This window comes from Amblyomma mixtum, chromosome 5, assembly GCF_055824585.1.
Source record: "Amblyomma mixtum isolate Tamu chromosome 5, ASM5582458v1, whole genome shotgun sequence".
Classification (NCBI taxonomy): domain Eukaryota; kingdom Metazoa; phylum Arthropoda; class Arachnida; order Ixodida; family Ixodidae; genus Amblyomma; species Amblyomma mixtum.
The window spans coordinates 59,586,428-59,605,740 of NC_143016.1; the positions used below are offsets into that span (position 1 = coordinate 59,586,428).

Genomic DNA, 19,313 nt, shown 5'->3' on the forward strand with positions numbered 1-19,313 from the left:
ATTGGCGCATACTCACACAAAGGAATCGACGAAGACTCGGGATGCATCATTCAGGTGTACGTAATAGTTTTACAAAAGTGGAGAAAAATAACGAATAGAAACAAACAAACAAAAAAGCTGATGATAACGCGCGTGGCAGAGTAACACCGGAGTGCAGCTCTTTTTAGAGATGATTTAGACTGTGATGTTCTCTCTTTTGCACCAATTCCGCGCCTATCACTTGCGGATCGTTCCGATTGTCACCAAGTGCAAATTTTTCATCACTGTGCCGTGCTTAGGCAAATGTTTTTCAGCTGCGAGCGAAAATGTGTGAACCAGGCGTCGCACTTCCTGCATCCCCCTGGCGACAAGTTTTGGCGAGACACCGCGACAGCAGGTGGCGGCGTTCGAGAGCAGCTGCTCTTGTGCCGTCTACAGGCCAGGCACCGAGCGCACGCAGATCGGAGCATTCACTTCCTTCTGTTTGATTCCTGTCACATCATTACAGATGGCCGGCTTGCCGATACCGGCGAAGACGATTGCATATTCGCGCTGCAGCCAACGCTAGAGGGCGAAAACGATCGGTCTCGAATACAGTCAGAGCAGGAGTGTCTTAACCGCCACTGACGCGAGTGGAAAAACTGAAATTGCTTTTTGAATTTTTTTTTTAGGAAAGTAAATGACGCAGTAATTGTCTCACATCTCGATGAACACCCGAACCGCACAGTAAGAGAAGGAAGGGAGGCGGGAGTGAGAGAAGACAGACAGAAAGAGGTGCCAATAGTGGGGCACATATTGAACAAGTTTCTGCAAAAGGAGTTCGGGCCATTGGCCTCCTGCGTAGGCTTTGAAGTGCTAGGTAAGGAAGCGTCTTATTGCTTTACGCACGTCGTGATTCGCAAAGACCGCGCTGAGCAGTAATGGCCAAAGGTGTTCACTCGTCACCTCGGGTGTTAGTTTTTACCTGCAACTTGGGTGCGAGACGTATCGATTTAGTTGGCCACTCTTGGCAGTAGGATGAAAGGATGGGCTAAGAAAGAAAAGAAGAGGGGTTCTCAGTCACCTGGAAGCGCAAAGAAACGACCTTGCAGACATCCCCCCATACCGACCCCGTGGGACAGGGCCCTAAATATGCGGTACAAACCTGTTACGAATATGAGCCAAGAATAGCACAGAAGGCAGCCTCCCATTCATAAGGCACAACATATTCACATACGCACCCTTTGATCCGGTTATGAAGGCAACATAACCATTGTTCGAGGACAGGAAGCAGTACTATAGAGAACTTCACATGTCCGAAAAGACAGCCAGAGCGAAATCAGGATAATATTCGAAAACACCGTCAACCCTGATTTGCGAACCACTGCAAACAGCATCAAAATCAATTTTCGATACCTAACGGTTCATCTGGAATGAGTCCGGGCTAAAGGTGACTCACCAACTCACCCGACCGAAATTGTGTCTCCAGAGTCCCTATCTTCCCCTTCTGCCAGAACATACGCTCCATACCAGCATTGCCAGCGCCTACACAGAACCCGCGGAGAACGTAGAGCAGGGCGTATGCAAGGAAGCGCAGGAAAACGCGTGTACAGCACAGCTGTCCCCAAGCAGGCTCATCTCTCAGAGAGACGACAGCTTAGCAACCACAAAGCAGCACCCTTCCTCATTCTGTTCACTCGCTCTTCAAACTCTCTGGACGCCCATGCTTGCACCGCCAGCAATATCTCAATACATCGACATATCCTCCGGGAATGCGCACCGATCGGTCCAGACAGAAGTGCACACACACTTCTCACAGAACTCCTTGCCCCAGTAAGATGGGAGACCCAACAAAATGTAAACAAGATCGTTGGAGACTCCAGCACAATCCAAAACCAAGAACTATCTAGCAACTTGGGTGTGAGACAGGCACATCGAATTTTCGGGAAGGGTCCAAGGTGCTTTCCTGTATTGTCGAACGGGCAGTGGAGAGTGTGGTTGCTTTCGGAGTAGGACGTGCGTGTGTGCATCACTCGAACAGAAACACGCACTATCAAGAGGACAAAGGTTTCTAGAAAGCCGAGAGCGTCAGGCATTAACGGCTCAGTAACGTAGCACCGCGCAGTTTTCACTGTGCTGGTTGCTGTCGCGTCAGAAAAAGTTCCTTTCAGCGATGAGTTAACGAAGGTGACTGATGGTTCCCACACGCGATTCGGTCCTCTTGAAGGCACAGCAAACCTTCATATCGGCGTTTCATGATTTTAAGTCATGTGACAAGGATAACAAAAATAGTTACATAGTGGAATGTCTTGCTGACAGCGAGCCCAAGATATTTATTATGCTAACAGCAGGTGCGTGCGATAATGTTGTCCGTCAAGATGGTGAAAACTGTCGAACGCTAAGGCGCGCCAAAGGAGCCTTTATAGAGTAGTGAGTACGTGCATATCATTTGCTTATTTAAGATAGGAGAGGTCTGCCGTCCAAACTGGTTCCTCGGACCTCAAGCTTGCACAATAACAAACATTTCGAGTTTCATTATTCACTTGATTCGAACATTTGATGGTTGGTTGAATCATCTATGTTTCACATCCTTTAGGCGGAATCCGTTTAGCATAAGTTTATGAGCTTCCCCACAGAAAAGCAGCCAAGTCCCCACGTCGAACAAAATCGCGCTGGATACATATTATACAAAGCTCTCACAAAGTTCATCTCACTAAATCAGTCAATACTTTTCTAACGACGGTAAAATCGTGGCGATAGCGACAGGCTAATGGTATGAAGGTGTGTGTGTCGTTCCCGAAGCAAGAGAAATGAGCGCAGAATATAACAAAACACTTAAAAATAAAGGCTGCATAGTGAAGGAACATAGCGCAGAGAACAATCCCTTATTATGACGTGAGAAATGGCGCGACATTGTTTCGCCTAAATGCATTCAATGGCCAATGTCCGACGTTTCATCTACCGTCCCTCCGCCCGCCTAGACAAAAAGGCAGCGGTCCTTCTGTGGCTGCTCGCAAGAGAATGCTTCCGCGAACTCGCTGGTATTCGTCGCCAGGCTGCACACGTTGTGGCCCTCGGGGTCATCGCAGTAATGGCTGCAGAAGCTGACGAAGAAAGTCTGCGCCTCCGACAGACTCTCGAGGCCCCTTATTCTGTGCGAGCCGTAGCCAGCCCCGGAGCTCCCCTTGAGCGCGCTCAGCGCCACTTCGAGCGCGAACAGGTCGGCTATCATCCTCTTTTCGACTCCCGAATGCGCCAGGTCCCACTTGCACTTCGCCGTCTGTTCCCACCAGGACTTCTCGCGCCCCAAGTGATCGAGGCGCCTTCCGTGCTCGTCTACGGCCCTGACCAACGCTCTGGCCAGATGGAAGCCCAGTCCGCCGTAGGCCATAGCGCTGGAACCGCTTTTCAGGTAGGACGGTGGGTAGAACGCCCACAGAGCGATGCGGACCCAGTTGTGGCTGTAAACGTAGAGGACGTTGCCCAGAGGCCAACTGTAACGCGCGGTCATCAGGCTTCCGTAGTAGCGGTTGGTTAAAGACGTCCTCAGCGCCTTCTTTGACTTCATCCAGATTGCGAAGAAGGTATCCTGCTGCTGCGTTGGAAAGTTGTCATAGAGGGCGTCCAGCGTGTCCAGGTGGAAAAAGGGTTCCGGTGGCCAGAAGTGGCGGCCCTCGGCCGTCTGGATCTTGGTGGCGGCCATGTTTTTGGTGGAATTCGACACGCTCTGCGAACCGGTGATGGTGTGCACGAGAGCGGCAGCCGTCCACTTGAGGATGTCGGACAACCTGTGGCGATCGCGCTCCAGGAATCGACGCGCAAACGAAGTGGCCGCGTGAGCGGTGCCGAAAGATTCCTGGACGGCCAGGAAGCAGAGGGTGTATGTCTCGGTATCCTCGGCGGCCGTGCCACGCAAGCCATCAAAGCTGGAGGTGGCGGTCCAAGCGTAGACGTAGGCGAACATCCAGCCAGTCACGTTAAGCGCCCTCTCGGCTGATAGAGTACCTATAAGGGCGAATATTCGGGCGAGGTACGGTTTGTTCGTTAGCAAGGCCTCGGTGTGCGACGAAATGTTGAAGTCGGAGATAAGGTGCTTCCTCAGCAGGGCTATCCACTCATCTGAAGAGATTACTCCAGTAACGTTCCCGATCTTGTGGAGTGGCACTAGGACGTCGTGCTGGTCGTCAGCTTCGAGTGACAGAAGCGTGCTGCGAACTGCGATATCGTCGTGACGCAGCTTTGCGAGGTCTTGTTCTCCCAGCTCGGCCGTGCCATTCGTCACAAGCGACGACATGTTGCGCGCCAGGGCCGCGTAGTCCTCGTAATTCAGCTCGGACAGCTGCTGCATCCGATGCCAGGCCAACGGGCCCAGCTCGCTGACCGTGACCACGAAGGAACCGTCGATATCCGAGTACGCGGCGCTGACGTCGAACCACAGTGCCACTCTCCAGTTGATGGAGAGGTCGAGAAGCACGTCGAGTAATTGCACCGGGCCCGCGTCGCCTGTGGTAGGCTGCGCTGGCCACGGGATCCCGCGCTCTGCCATGAAGTGAGCCAAGTCCCTCACGGCGTCGTCGTCTTCCGATCGCTGGGCGCATTTCTCGAGAGCTATGAATGCCTTCGTGGTGGCAGTAGACGTGTGGTTCTCTTCGAGTCCTGGCTGGAGCAGTACGTGCAGCACCTGCATACAGGGACCATCTTAGAGCTGCGTCGAGACCGTAAAGAATATAATGAAGAAGGTTCTGCTTATCCGTCGCACTTACTTCGCCTCGGAGGAATTAAAATTAAGGTGGAAAGTGATTTTTTCACACTGCTAGTTGCATACAAGACAACGTGCGCCTGTTTCGCAATGCTCCGCGTCCCGCGGAAAGGACGTCATCAACATAGTGACCTACACTGACATAATGCCCCCCACCTCCACACCCTCTTAGTTTTAAGTTGCACACGAATTGCGAAGCAGTGTCTCTTGCAGTTTTGTTTTTGACAGAAAATCTTTTTCAGCGTACAACCGCACGGTTTGCTGACGTCCGCCATCGGCACAGGTGCACCTAACTGTGCAGACTGTGTGATGTGCAGCACCTGTGGGAACTGCTGTGCGCTGTATGATAACACATTCTATTGGGGAGGAACACGAACGACCGTGTGACTTGGGCTCAGTCGGAGCCAAATTTCTTTGCGGGGCGATTTCAATAAAGAACACATTGATGATCTAACGGAACCAAATTCCTCAAGGAAACGAGTCGCTCTAACCTAACCCCAGCTAATGCTGGAATTCACAGCATCTTTGATAGTTGCCTGTTATTTCTTTTTTTTGCAGCGATACGTATGCAGACGACATTCTCTCCAGCATCTGGGTGTCGCTGAGAGCGCGTGAAGATATTCGTTGTAACAATTTAAAGGCGCCGAAAAACACACACCACGCAAGAGCGCTCTGTTTGATTTCATTTTCTTTTTTCGCCCTTAAATAGTTACATTTAATAGCTGCTATGCAACTCTCCAAGCAAGAAGTTCTCTTATGCATGCAGATAGTTTCAAGAGATGCCGCACTCGAGAATGTGCCCTGTGTGGTTCCATCAGCCAGGCTTGTCTAGGCCGCGAGGGACTGAAGAGGCCGATCCACGGAGCAAGATAGATAGGAAAGCTGACTGGAGTTCGCCACAATGCATTCGATACGCCGAGAATTCCACCCTGTCGTCACGCGCTTAGCGATCCTCAGCGCTCTCCTCCTCCCTCCGCTCCTTTATTCGTCGGCGTGCCCTGCTGCACACTTCCTCCCTTTTACTACTCTACTCACAGACATGACGATAATGGTGATCGGGCCATACTCTGTAACAGGCAGTGACCATGTGAGGGGGGGGGGGGGGGGACATTTTTATACAGATACAGTTAAACAGGTTATGCATGAGCTGGCCCAGAGGGGGCCAGCCCTTACAAGTACTAGGTGGAGGTCCCCAGTTCTGGAACCCGGTGGCGTCGGCCGCCGCCCGGGCTCACGCGACCAAGGCCCGTTGGGCTTGCAGGTCAGAGCAGCCGAGCCGGGTCACCTCCCAGTACTCCCGGGTTGGGTTGGGATGGGGTGAGGGGGGATAGCAGGGTTGGAGGGGCAGGCACACACCATGCGGAAGATGTCCGAAGACTTCTTCAGCACGCAATTTTGAGAGCGTTAACTCTTTTTACCTTGTTCCTCAGTTTTGCGCTGTCGTCGTCCGCAGCGCCACCTGCAACTGAGAGTTGGCAAAGTAGAGAGAGGGAAATCCCCTCTTCACATTTAGGGGAGAGGAGAGATAGGGAAAGTGGGAGAGGGGCGATGAAGAGGGGGTTTCAGACGACGGGGGCTGTCAGCGTTTGGCCCGGCCACGGAAGGCTGTTGGTTCAAAATCCACCGCCGTGCTACGGTAGGTACTATCGGCAACGAATGAAACACGAACAAAAAAACCGAGGTGGCAACACAAAAAGATCAGCATATTAGCTCCTGGAGAAGAATACAAGCAAGGCCGATTACTTCTGATGTAGAGTCTTCGGCTAGTATTGAGAAGCTTCGCCTGGCTAAGAGTTTTTATTTTGCTCTTCATGGCTGAATTGTCTCGTTCGCGTTTCATTCCTTGCTGGCAATTGCATAAGCGTGCCCCGGCTCGGCGCCTGGCTTTACTAGGGGTGCGAGCTTGGAGCCTGCGCGAGCCTCGCTGCGCCCTTTCGGGGGCAAACACAGTTTTCAAGACCTCAGCCTGCAAAGATGGTTCGTGTTACCGAGCAGGGTTTCAAGTCATACTTCGTACGCTCTAATAAGCACGTCTAAACAGACGTACAGGTTCACAGTCACAGTGTAGGCGTTCTTTAGAGAGTTCATTTCGGAGTATCACTGCGGTTCAGGGCAGGTCCGGATTGACCTCTGGCTACCTGACTTTGCAAGGAAAAAAAAACAACACGTTTGGAAAATTCTTTGCTGCCACACCACAGCTAACGTTCAAACATTCGCGTTACACACTCGCAACCAACCTGTGATTTCTCTTTTATAGTCTTAGTGCCATATTGAGGACGCCATCTTCTGAAGTGGAGCGAATCGCTACGCTGATAAAGCTCTAGTCTCGAGCTATTACCAGCCCCGTTAGCAGAGTGGTCTCCCCTGTCTGTTTTGCTGTATGGGTCGATCTCTCATTAGAGACGGGGCGCAGAGGAGGCGGGAGGACAGAGCAGCGATGGCAGTCACTGCACGTTGCGGATTAGGGATAGGAGTACAGGCCGTTTTTTGTGTCTTTAGATAAGCGGGTGAGTGACTAAGAATCTTCGCTCTGGTCTCAAAAGAACACAGAAAGGACGCTGATCAGATATATTTCTGTATCTTTCTACGTGAAAATCACTAATGAAGTCCCCGATTCCTTCCATCACTAGCACAGGCAGGAAACGCCTATGCTGTTAACTCATTCTTGAGACGTCTTCTCTCCGACAAATCAGACGAAACGGCGAAAATCCCGGGCAGTTACAGAAAGCGAATACAAAACCTCTTTTCCCGCCGACCCAACGGGCTTTTGTTAAAACACTTGCCTACAGAGGGTGCCACCTGTCAGCTGCCTTGTTGTGCGCGCTGAGGTACTCAATAGCCGGCTACAACTTAAATCTGCAGCGACTGTCACACAGAAGCTGAAGAATTTTGAGGCCTCTCGCTTGTTTGATATAGTCAAACATCAAAAAGTTGATTTGGGTAACTGCTGTGATTGGTCAGCGGAGATGGATGGATGGATGGATGGATGGATGGATGGATGGATGGATGGATGGATGGATGGATGGATGGATGGATGGATGGATGGACGGACGGACGGACGGACGGACGGACGGACGGATGGAGGGAGGGACGGACGGACGGATGGATGAATGGATGGATGGATGGATGGACGGATGGATGGATGGATGGATGGACGGATGGATGGACGGACGGACGGATGGATGAATGGATGGATGGATGGATGGACGGATGGATGGATGGATGGACGGATGGATGGACGGATGGATGGATGGATGGATGGATGGATGGATGGATGGATGGATGGATGGATGGATGGATGGATGGATGGATGGATGGATGGATGGATGGATGGATGGATGGATGGATGGATGGATGGATGGATCCTAGCCTACGATTCAGTGAGCCACTTCAGTGAGCCACTGCGCTTCAGTGAGCCACTGACATCCAAATCTCCGCCCACAAAAACGCAGAAAATTGCGAGGATACTACGGCAACTAAGTGTTGAGAGGCGAAAGCCGAGGACACTATGCCGAGACGACTTCCGGTGGTTGTGACGTCACACCATTCCCGTGGCTATATCGATACTCAAATTATACATCTTTGGGGGATCTTAAGTGTTAATTACGCTTAATTACGCATTTTTCTATCTAATTTGACAAAAATCTGACGTTTTCCCGACCATTCTGTCACAATTTTCACTATGCCGTGACGACTTTCAGTTGATTTGACGTCACGCCACTCCCGTGGCTATATCGACAATCACGCTATTTCGACGCAGTTTCGACATTTTTGCCTATAATTAATTAATCTACAGTCATCCAACTTGGCTCTTAGGTTCATTTTCTCCTCCTCTATCTGAAGCAACCATTGGTTTTCTTTCATCTTTTTTAGTTCCCGAGTTAAACGCGTGTGACACGCTTTGTTAACGGACGACAGCATGAGCTATTAAAGGCTTTCGCCTTAATAGAAAGGCCAAAGAAGCGAACAAGGCTGCAGGCGGTTCTGACCTGCGCGCTGCTCCTGCCGTGCGGAGCGTCGTCGGCGGGGGCGTCCCCTCCGCACACGTACGAGTGGAAGTCGCGGCACGGGTCGGCCGAGGCGTTCAGCGTCCTCAGCAGGCAGCGCGCGTGCTCGAGGCAGTCGTCGGTGGAGCAGACATGCGCCCTGAGCGCGGCGTAGGCCGGGATCTTGCGCGCCAGCACCAGCACGAAGGCAGCCACCACCACCAGGCACAGGAAGACGGCCGACCAGAGCGTGGCCTTGGGCAGGCTCCGTTTCTCCACACGGATCGCCGTTGGCACCCAGGACAGGACGCTCGGGGAGGAGACCTGCGCGGATACCAGAGCGCGCAGAAACCTACTGACGTCACAGCAGCTGGCACGCTGGCCAATAAGGAGCGAAGTTGGGAAGCAACGCTTTTATTTAATCCGCTTATCGCCACCTGCTCAAGCCTACATCGTGGAAGCTAGGCGTGGGTCTCCAACATAGTGCCCTGGGTATCACGTGCGTGCTAAGTCTAGAGAGTACCACGGGCAAAAGTCTAAATGTCCAATGCCTGACAAAGCTTGCGCACTGGTGTTGCCGTCCGCGGCGGTCGAATTTCGATGGAGGCGAAATTCTAGAGGTCCGTGTACTGGGCGATGACAGTGCACGTTAAAGAAACCCAGGTGGTCGAAATTTCCGGAGCCCTTCACTACGGCGTTCCTCATAGCCTGAATCGCTTTGGGACGTTAAACCCCATAAACCAAACCGTTTACTTTCGGTTTCTCTGTGCATACGGATTGGGATGTCTTTGTTATGCGTCTCTGTTCTTGACATTGGCCTGGACTGAAATTATGTGCATGTCATGCTATCACCCGGTACATAAATAGAAGCTCCGCTACTGAGTAAACATCCTCCGCCTGCGACCACGTTATACACCGCGGCAATTTTTCTAGGCAATGCAGCCAAAGCTCAATAGCTGCAACGCGTCCTCTCATCCAATGCGCAGTAGAATGCAGTATCCTACGGCAGTTTAATACTTTCTGCTAAAACATACCATACTGCAGGACAATACTCGCTACTTAAGGGCAGATAACTGCTTATTTTCAACGTTAGAGAGTCATGGCAAAACGCTTTCCGAGTACAATGAATTGGTAGGGACGCCCATTTACAAAAATCTTCCATAGATTGCGACAGCTACGCCAGCGACTTAGAGTCACTGCAGCGACGAAACGAAACGAAGAAACGGCGCAGTGAGCAATTTGCCAGGCGGTCATCCCGCGGCCGAATTATTGGCAGAGTGGCGTAGTTACGCTCCGCCCCTGTATGTTTCTCTTCATTGCCAAGAAATGCTGTCACTGAGTGTAGTTAGTTGTGGCTCCTTTCATTCGACACCCGCTCTCGGATCACTACATTGTGGCGACGAGGATGGAATCACATGGAATGCGCAAGGTAATCAGACAAAACCATTTTCAAGGATAAAAATGTATATCAAGAACATTTCAATCCAAGTACGACGAAAAACCAAACTAGAACATAAGAAGAAACGTTTGGAGGGCCGGACGTTTCCTCGAATTCAACAATCTACCTGTCTGTGCCTGTCCTGCGATGTCGGACTTCCCGCCGGTTGAGATTCATGCTCGGGCGCACGCCTGTTCCGCAGGCGCCAGCGGCCGCGACCCAACGGGCGTGTCCTGCCCGAGGAGGGGCGCCAGTCGTGCGGCGCGGGCTGCAGCTGCGGTCCACCGGCGGCGCCGAGTACGTCCGTGGTCCGGGCCCTGGCGACGGAGGAGGCGCGCATCTCCAACAACCTGCTGCTCTCGAGCGAGGCGCACCTGTGCAGCAGCGACCTGTGGTCCCGGAAGTGCACCGCGTCTGGGAAGTCGCGCTCGTTCTGAAGCCCTCCACGGTCCAGCGGGTGGAGCCTATACTGCGCCTGATGTACCTGGTTCGACGCCGGTCTTTCCTTCGGAGCGGTTTCGAGGTCGGGATGTGCGTGCTGGGCTTCCGTGTGATCAGGAACATTGAGTGGTGCGGCCGTCGGTGACGGGCTGTCCAAGCCGCGGTCGACAGTCTCGTCAAGAGCTCGGTCCGCAGCCTTAGTGCCTCTGGAATTGACGGCGGTGCTAAAAGACGGCGGGGGGCCGTCCCCTAACAGGCTGCTTGCTCGCGTCGATTGCATCGCAGTTGTAAAGCGCAACGCGGTGACAGCCTTGGAAGAGGGCACTACGTGCCGTGCTAACCCTTCTTGAGCGCACGTCCTCCGGCTGCTCACGGTCCAGAGACACGCGCTCGCAGCCCTGGAGCGCGTGAGAAAGAGCCCGTTTTTCTTCTTCATCGCGGTAATTGCTTTTTTTTTTTATTCGAGCTGTTTGCCATCAGGCATAATGAAAAAGGAAAGAAAGTTATAAAAAGGAGTGCAAACAAGCCTCGCTTAAAAAGCGGCACAAGTTCGTGATATAGCGATTATCTAGAGTCCACTTGGTATAGTCGTCTGCAACGTCCCATCGCAGGCCAACCTTTCTTAGTAAACGTCGTCTCACGGAAGCTGTAGCCGGGCAAGTCCACAGCAAGTGTTCTTCATCACACTGGTCGGGCGCAGCACCACAATGGGTAATGGGCGGCAACAAATCTCTCGTTCTAGAGGAGAAAAAAAAAAAACAGAATGAGTGAGAAAGAAAATGAAGTACCTGCTACGGAGATGGCACAGCCGAAGTGAAACTGATACATTGTGCCACGTCCACTGTTTAATCCCACAAAAGCGAAAGTTCGCAGTCTACGGCAAACATTTAATGTAAGCTGAAAGGGAAGCGATTGAAAACAGGGAAAAGGAAATAGCGCACATTAGAGTACATTAAACGAGAAGAAATCGTGCCGAAAGCAAAAAAATAGATGTGGTTTAACTACTGTTGAACCTGGTTAGAGAGCGAAAGCTATGGCGTATCGGGCAACTATATATACGTGGCCTGGATTCTGTAACGTTGAGTGAGTTCCTGCCACCCCGGCAGGTGCCGGCGAATGGTTGATGGCGAGAGCTTGCTCATCCAGTGTACGCTGCGGCCTACTCCTGCAGTGCCGCGTGTCTGCCACAACGTTGGCAGCGCTAACACATGCAGCCCACACCTCTCTCACCACCCCACGTACCTCAAAGCGTGATTCAGGCGTCCACTGATCCACGGAGCCAGTTATGCGCTCTTCCTTTCCTTAAAAATCAGCGGAGTCTACATCGAGGCGTCCTTTCCGCTGTATGACGTAAACCACCTGTGCCTGCTTGCGCTAGTTTCTTCATCTGTTTGCTTCTTTTTCGTGCAGTTCGAAACTTCGCGCAGCAAACGACACACGTCGCTCCAGTCGAGGGCTTTTCAAAGAGCGCGCGATGTTGCAGATGGTTTGGTTTGGTTTAGAGAGTTTACCGGCCATCCCAAAGCGACTCAGGCTATGAGAGACGCCATAGTGAAGGGCTCCGGAAATTTCGACCACCTGGGGTTCTTTAGCGTGCATTCACATCGCACAGTACACGGGCCAAGTGAATTCCGCCTCCATAGAAATTCAACCGCCGCGGCCGGGATCGAACCCGTGTCTTTCGGGTCAGCAGCCGAGTACCATAACCACTGAGCCACCACACGGCGTGCTTCGAATGGGAAATAATGCTCCTACACTGTGCTTCGAAGATTGAGCAACCCCATTTATGCGGCCATGTAGGCGTACCAAAGGTTTACTAGAGCGAAACGCGTGCGGAAACAATCAGCTGTGCATCGGAAAGCAGAAAAAAACTGGGGCTCACTGACGGAAAGACCTGCCGTATTAACCCCAATAACAACAGCGAAAAGAAAAGAAAAAGGAAGGAAGGAAGGAAGGAAGGAAGGAAGGAAGGAAGGAAGGAAGGAAGGAAGGAAGGAAGGAAGGAAGGAAGGAAGGAAGGAAGGAAGGAAGGAAGGAAGGAAGGAAGGAAGGAAGGAAGGAAGCCTTGTGCGGCCCAGGTTGCTCTTGCCGAGCAATGAATGAATAATTCAATTGCCGCCTGCCACGGTGGGTAGACTGCTCATTATCCGGTGGATGGATGGATGGGAAAAACTTTATTGTCGATAAATTTTGAAGTGTTCTTGACGCATACGGGTCACTGGGCGCCGTGGTCAATCCTTGGTCCAGGATGCCGCACTTGACTGCTGCCATGATGGCTCGGCGTACGAGAAATCGTTGCGCTTCCTCGTCCTCGCTGGCCAGCAAGTGCTCCCACTGCATCACACTCGGGTTGTTTATTCTTGCCTCTAAGTCTGCCTTGGGGCAGGTCCATGTGACATGATCTAGTGTAGGTTTACCCTGACACCATGGACATTCGTCTGCATATTGTGTAGGGGGGAGGTTGTGATGACGCCGCAAAGCCACGTGACCTAGGAGGCCCGCGTGCCTCCTAGGTTTCTCCCTGGGCAGCACCTTCCAGAGTCATGCTCGTGATTTTTCGCTCACAGCGCCGACAACGCCGACACCGGATTTTCTGGACAACGGGGCCCTTAACGCTATCACGTTAATAGGGACAAAGAGGGTGCCTCGGACCGGTGCATTGTCCCGACAACACATTTCGCCCTGTGACTTGGAACGCTTCCTAATATATAGATGCATGACCTACACCTCGACTAATTCCCTCCCTCTTACATCACGGACTCCTGCCTGGATGCATTTGTGTAAGAGTTAGCGACCGTACCTACCAAGGCCGCGACACCAGCAGTGAATGCGGACGTTTACACCACCACCCACACGCCCAGTGCAGCTAATTCCCACTCTCTTCATTTAATTTTTCCTGTCCTTCCACAAAGGAGTAGCTGCACCACATAAAAGTGCCGACATCTCATACTTATAGATCTTATTTAAGATAGCCCCAGTAAAGAATGGGTATGCTATCTGGCGTGCGAAACATTGCGATAAGCGGCGCATACGCACCGCCTACGAGAATCGTCGCACGTCATCTTTCCCGATTACTACGGAATACAGTTTGAAGTGGCCCAGTGTCTACGGCGTTGCAGCACGGCTTCGAACCTGAAGTGCTGCCAGGGCGCTTGTGCAAAGGACACCTTCAGAGGACCAGCTGTCGATCCCCTCACGGGCCTCAACAATTGGCCTCTAAGTAGCGCAGCTCGTAGTACATACTACGACGCTCTCGAGTAGCGGGCTGCGTAGAAGCCGGAAACAAAAAGATAGCATGAAATACGGCTAGCATTCCTGAGTCTCTTTGTGCGTCTAATCACTGCTGATGTAGTTGCTCCGCGCTGGCCATTAAAATTGAAATGCTTGCTGGAGGAGGCAATTAGGTTTGAGCAATGTGCGAGCATGCAACGCGTCAACTGTAATCTTTTCCCTAAAGCAAAGAAAGCTTCGCACCGCTGATTTCACAGATAACTGTGCCATCGAAGGACATCTATACTGTGGGAACGGCGCGCTGGCGACTTAAGCACGAACCTTATACATATATAAACGCGACTGAGTTAAGGCTTCTGTTGAGCGGAAAAAGCGGCATTGACCCGTCGGAGTTGTTGCGCAGACGAGGGTTTCACTGCACAACAACGTCGACGGGACGACGCCGCTTTTTCACGTGACGTCGCGCTTAGATCTGTGGAATGAAACAGATTAACAAACATGACATCTATAGAGAACTAAAGGTCGGCGAATGTCTCAAACCATGTAACTTTATAAGGCAAATGAATTCTGCTTTAATAAAAATTTCAAGAATTTTAGTCAGGATTCCAACCAGCGTTATCTGGGCGCCTCGCAGGCACGCTTGTAAGGCTTGGGTAAGAGCAGGTTCATGTATGTCGTGTAGCCTTTCATGTAAAGTGGTAATTTACGACTGTACGCTAATGAATATGTGTGCAATTACAAAGGTTCTAATTAGAAAAGTGGTTAAATACGTGAGTAGCAAAGTAAATGGCGTTTCATATGCTCTTTGCTTGACGCGCGGCATACTGACGCCGGCATGCTTTGGCCATGGGAAAGCCCCCGCGACCTGCGGTGTGCCGCTGCCCCAACACATGGCGCGAGAGCAGTATAGTCTTCGAGTGCGGAACCTGCATGGAAAAGAAGGGTGTCCATTTCTGCGAAGTGATATGCAAAAAGGACCCCAGGCCGCGGAAGGGACCCATTAACGCAACCGCGTCGTACCCTTAAAGCGGGGCTTAACTGTCCCCCGAATTCTTTTTGCTACGTAGGATAGGGGCAGCGCTAGGAGATAGGAAGGCAGCAGTGTGGGTTAGGGAACAAACGCGAGCTGATACGCTAAATGAAATCAAGAAGAGGAAGTGCGTATGAAAGGCCACGTGATGGAGTGGTAGGGAGCAAACGCGAGTTAATTATATACAAGATGAAATAAAAAAAATTGGCTGTGGCTTAGCTAAGGTTAAGCCTGGATATCTCGAAGCGAAAAGCTCTCGCTGCTTTTCAGCCAACTCCCAAGCTACCACTTCCGGATCGGTGTTTCTGCGCCGTCCGGCTGTTGCTTCTTCTCCTTCCATGGCGAGTGTCTGCGTCGGTTCTATGGGCAAGCGCGCCTTATATACCCCTCCTTTCAAATGCGCACTGCGCACGGCTGCGGCGAAAGGTCAAACGGCGGCGAGGAGGAGAAGCGGCGGCGCACATGCGCAGTAGCACGCGGCGGCGGCGAAAGGTCAGGCGACAGAGTCAGCGCGTGACGTCACTCGGTTTCGCGCATGCGCAGCTGTGGCAAATCTGTAGTGGGGCTCACGCGAAGCGCGGTGTTGACGAGCCTAGTGACGCTTTTCGCTTCAAAAGAGCAAATGGGTATGGGACGGTTACATGATGGGGTGGTGGTCAAATGTTTAGGGGAATCCCCCAAGGTGGAGTAGATTTGTAGCCGTGTGACTGCGCTCGGGTGGATGCCAATGAGTAATTACTCCCTTATGATGGGGTGGGTTAGGGAAGAAACGCGAGCTGATATACTAGCTGAAATGAAGAAGAAATGGGTGCGGCAAGGCCGTGTGATGGGGAGAACAGGTAACCGATCGTATCTGAGTTTAACGGAATGGTTTCCAAATACGGAAAAACGTAGTGGGGAGGTCAGGCGGGCGGATGCGACTGGAAAGTTTGGGGGAATAGGGTGGTTACTACTGGCGGATGGCAGGGTTAACTGGATATCAGTAGGAGGTGCTTCTGTTCTGCACAAAACGTGATGATGATGGTGATGAATTTTTAAGGCGCAAGCGCATTTTTGGCCAAAGAGCGCCGCGGCACAAAGTTGTTTCTTGTACTCAAGGTGCATGGGGTCAAAGACCCATCTCCCAAGCATTTCACCCTCAAGAAGCCGAGCACCAGGCAGGGGAGAGCTTGTACCCATTGTATCACCGGTGGGTACCCGGCGGCACTGGGGATTGAACCCCGCATTTCCCGCATGCGTCCGCACAAGACGCAACTGGGATGATTATTATAATGATGATGATGATGATAACGAACAAGCCCACGAAGAGAACAAAAGGAGCTTGCGTACGCGTTCATTCAAGATAACTTTCAGGAAAGTACATGCATTGCATTATTAAGATATCCATTCTGGGAGTGGCTATTGACCGATTTTGATAACGCATGATGCATGAGGTGCACTTTTTAGCTAAACAAAAATAGTTATTTGGTGGGCCATGATCTTTCAAAGTGCAGATTTTGCATTAAAGAGACTACGTAGTCCAGTTTTTTTGTTTGTTTTATTTCGGGGGAATGTTATAATTCATTTTTTGGGAAGCGAAGTTAGTAACCATCAACTTTTTTTTTGTATAACAGCCCGCCGGCGCATCTGCAGAACGTAAACCCAAGCTGTCAGTGGTAAAAATTATGTAAAATTGATGCCGCTCAGGTACGCAGAGACAGTAAGTATACTGCGAGTGAGTGACGAAAATATTAGCCATAACTGCAGCTGGTATAGGTCGGTAACCATACGCCGCGAGAAGGTAAATAGGGCTTTCAACAGGAGCATACCTAGCAATTCTGGACAAAATCATTTTTCAACGAGCAACCGTTTATGAACGCAATTTTTTTCATATAATGTAGTATTTCACTCTTAAAATTGATGTATCCGCTGATCACCCGATGGCAGTCGTGTATATATTTTTTTCTGTTAACGGATTTGCTATTGTGAAAGCGTTCTCCATTGGTTTTCTGAGGCAGTCTTAACTGTTCGATGCGATCATTGGAAATCTTTAAAATAAAGATTTCGCTACATATCAGAAGAATGTTTTATTACCATAAAAATTTCCATTAACGTACCGTACAATATTCCAATATTCAAAATTTTTGTCCAAGAAAGCTGGACTTCAAAAAAAAAATAGTTACAGAAAGTAAAACAAAAAGGGTCATAGTCTTGTAAAGAGACGGCCTACGAGTAACTGTAGTCATTATCACCGAATTACTTTTCTAGAGCTTCTGTTTTCAGTGGTGACAGCGAATGCGGCACCAGCGGTTCCACTTTCTCTACGTTAGTCTCTTTCGTCTGCGCTTTTCCGCTTCATCTTTCCCTTTCATTCTCAAGTCCTGGTTACAAAATCTGAAGCACCTTCTTAACTTTCTTGTCTTCCCCTCCTGCCACCTCCCCCTGACCCCAAATAGCGTAAAAGCCTTCGGTACGGTGCCTATACAGTCGTGCCTCGTTTATACGGACACTTTTGTTCCCTAGCAATACTGTCCATAAAGCGAGTAGTCCGTAATATGAACCATGAAAAAAACAACACTTGTAATTAAGTTCTGCTTCTAAGAGCATTATTCTGGTCATCATTATATTTTGAATGATGCAATGCAGTCTATGGTTTATAGTCTGAAGTTCTTAGTAACCCATCACATGTGTGATGGTGTCTCTTGGCGAGATGACGCATCTCCTACTACCACTGTTCACTTCCCTTGAACCGCTAGTAGATATTTGCACTCAGTCGCTGACAGCTGTTGAATGCGGCTTGCAACAAGGCACTAGCTGGACAGAATTCCTCACATCAGTTAGTGCAGCACAGAAAAATGTAAGTCACGTCAACTCGCCACATTGGCACTAAGCATAAAAGCCCAATAAAAAAGGCCATCACTAAGACATTTGCATTTCGCATTGTCTTCCGCCGGTGTCCTTCTTTGAAAATACAGGAAACGAAACATCCGGCTGTGTCAGTCGATATGTTGTTTTCACCGCTGTCCATAATACACGGCAGAAATACTAGGGCCACAATGGGCTTCATGAGTTTTGGCCCTGCTTATTGTCCAAGCAGCGAGTTTCCACGTTAACGACCTGTGAATGCATTGAAGAAGTTTATTCTCCAGAAAAACTGTTCATAATTTGAGTCGTCCACATTAACCGGGGTCGTTATAGCGGGGCATGCACGGATGTATACATAGCATGGCCTTTACTAGGAAACATTCTGCCTCCTATTGAACTTTGAAGTGGCTCATCGCCAGTCGCGCGAAGGTGTTGAGCTCGGGGACGCGGTTTCAAACTAGGTACAACAGCTGCGTTTGTATGGCGAAACGCAGACTCCCGTATTCTATGCAATGCCAGTGAACGTAAACGTATATTACCTAGTTGGCTGAAATCATTCCCGACAAAGGCAGTTGCTGAGCCCTTTCCTTTGATGAGCTGGTGAGGATCGGGTAACAGCAGATCTCTTGAAGGACGAAGGAGAGATTGTGCTAAAAAAAAAAAAAAAACTAGCACCCTGTATACGCAATGCCAGAGATTGTGCTAGAAAAACTAGCACCCTGCATACGCAATGCCTTATGACCTCAGGCGCACCAGAAGCTCAGAAGAGCGCTAACATTATCTTAGTTCATAAGAAAGGAGACGTCAAGGACTTGAAGAATTACAGACTGATCAGATTACTGTCCATCGCCTACAACGTATTTACTAAGGTAATCGCTAATAGAGTAAGGACAACCTTAGACTTCAATCAATCAAGTGATCAGGCAGGCTTTCGTAAAGAATACTCGACAATAGACCATATTCGAACTGTCAATCAGGTGAGAACAAATGCAGAGAATATAGCCAGTCCATATATATAGCCTTCATTGATTACGAGAAAGCATTTGACTCAGTGGAAACCTCAGCAGTCATGCAGGCATTACGGAATCAGGGTGTAGAAGAATCATATGGGAAAATACTGGAAGATATCTATAACGACTGTGCAGCTACCAGTGTTCTTTATAAAGTCAGCAATAAAATTCCAATATTTAAGGGTGTCTGGCACGGAGACACGATCTCGCCAATGCTATTCACCGCCTGTTTATAGGAGGCCTGGTGTTCCGAGGCCTGAACTAGGAACAGTTGGGATAAGAGGTTTTTTTATTATTATTATTCAAGAAGTGTGCCATGAGGCATAAGTTGAGAAAAGGGGAATGGGATGCAGGAGATAGAAAGTTAAAAGAAGGAGTGAAGACCAGTTTCGCTGAGGTAGTCGCAGAGGTTGCCAGTGAAGCGATTGCCCGTAGTCCACTTTTCATGATCACATTCGCGGTTCTACTGCAGGCCCACCTTCCGAGGAGCCGTTTTCTAACAGGGGCCGTCGCTGGGCATGTCCACAACATCTGCCGCACATCACAAATGTCCGGTGCAGCGCCAAAGCGAGGGCACCTGTCAGTTGCTGGTAGATCTTTTTCACGCCACCGGTGA

At 50.4% G+C, this 19,313-nt stretch overlaps 1 protein-coding gene across 1 annotated transcript; it reads right to left on the reverse strand.

Annotated features, from left to right (window-relative positions):
• Window positions 1-2,868: 2,868 nt before the first annotated feature.
• LOC149342336 (neprilysin-like) lies at window positions 2,869-11,249 on the reverse strand. The gene is made up of 3 exons (XM_089542151.1): window positions 10,269-11,249; window positions 8,707-9,027; window positions 2,869-4,639 (listed from the first exon to the last, which is right to left on the reverse strand). The coding sequence occupies exons 1-3, from the start codon at window positions 11,016-11,018 to the stop codon at window positions 2,936-2,938; spliced, it is 2,775 nt and encodes a 924-aa protein (XP_089398277.1). The 5' UTR covers window positions 11,019-11,249; the 3' UTR covers window positions 2,869-2,935.
• Between the last annotated feature and the right edge of the window lie 8,064 nt (window positions 11,250-19,313).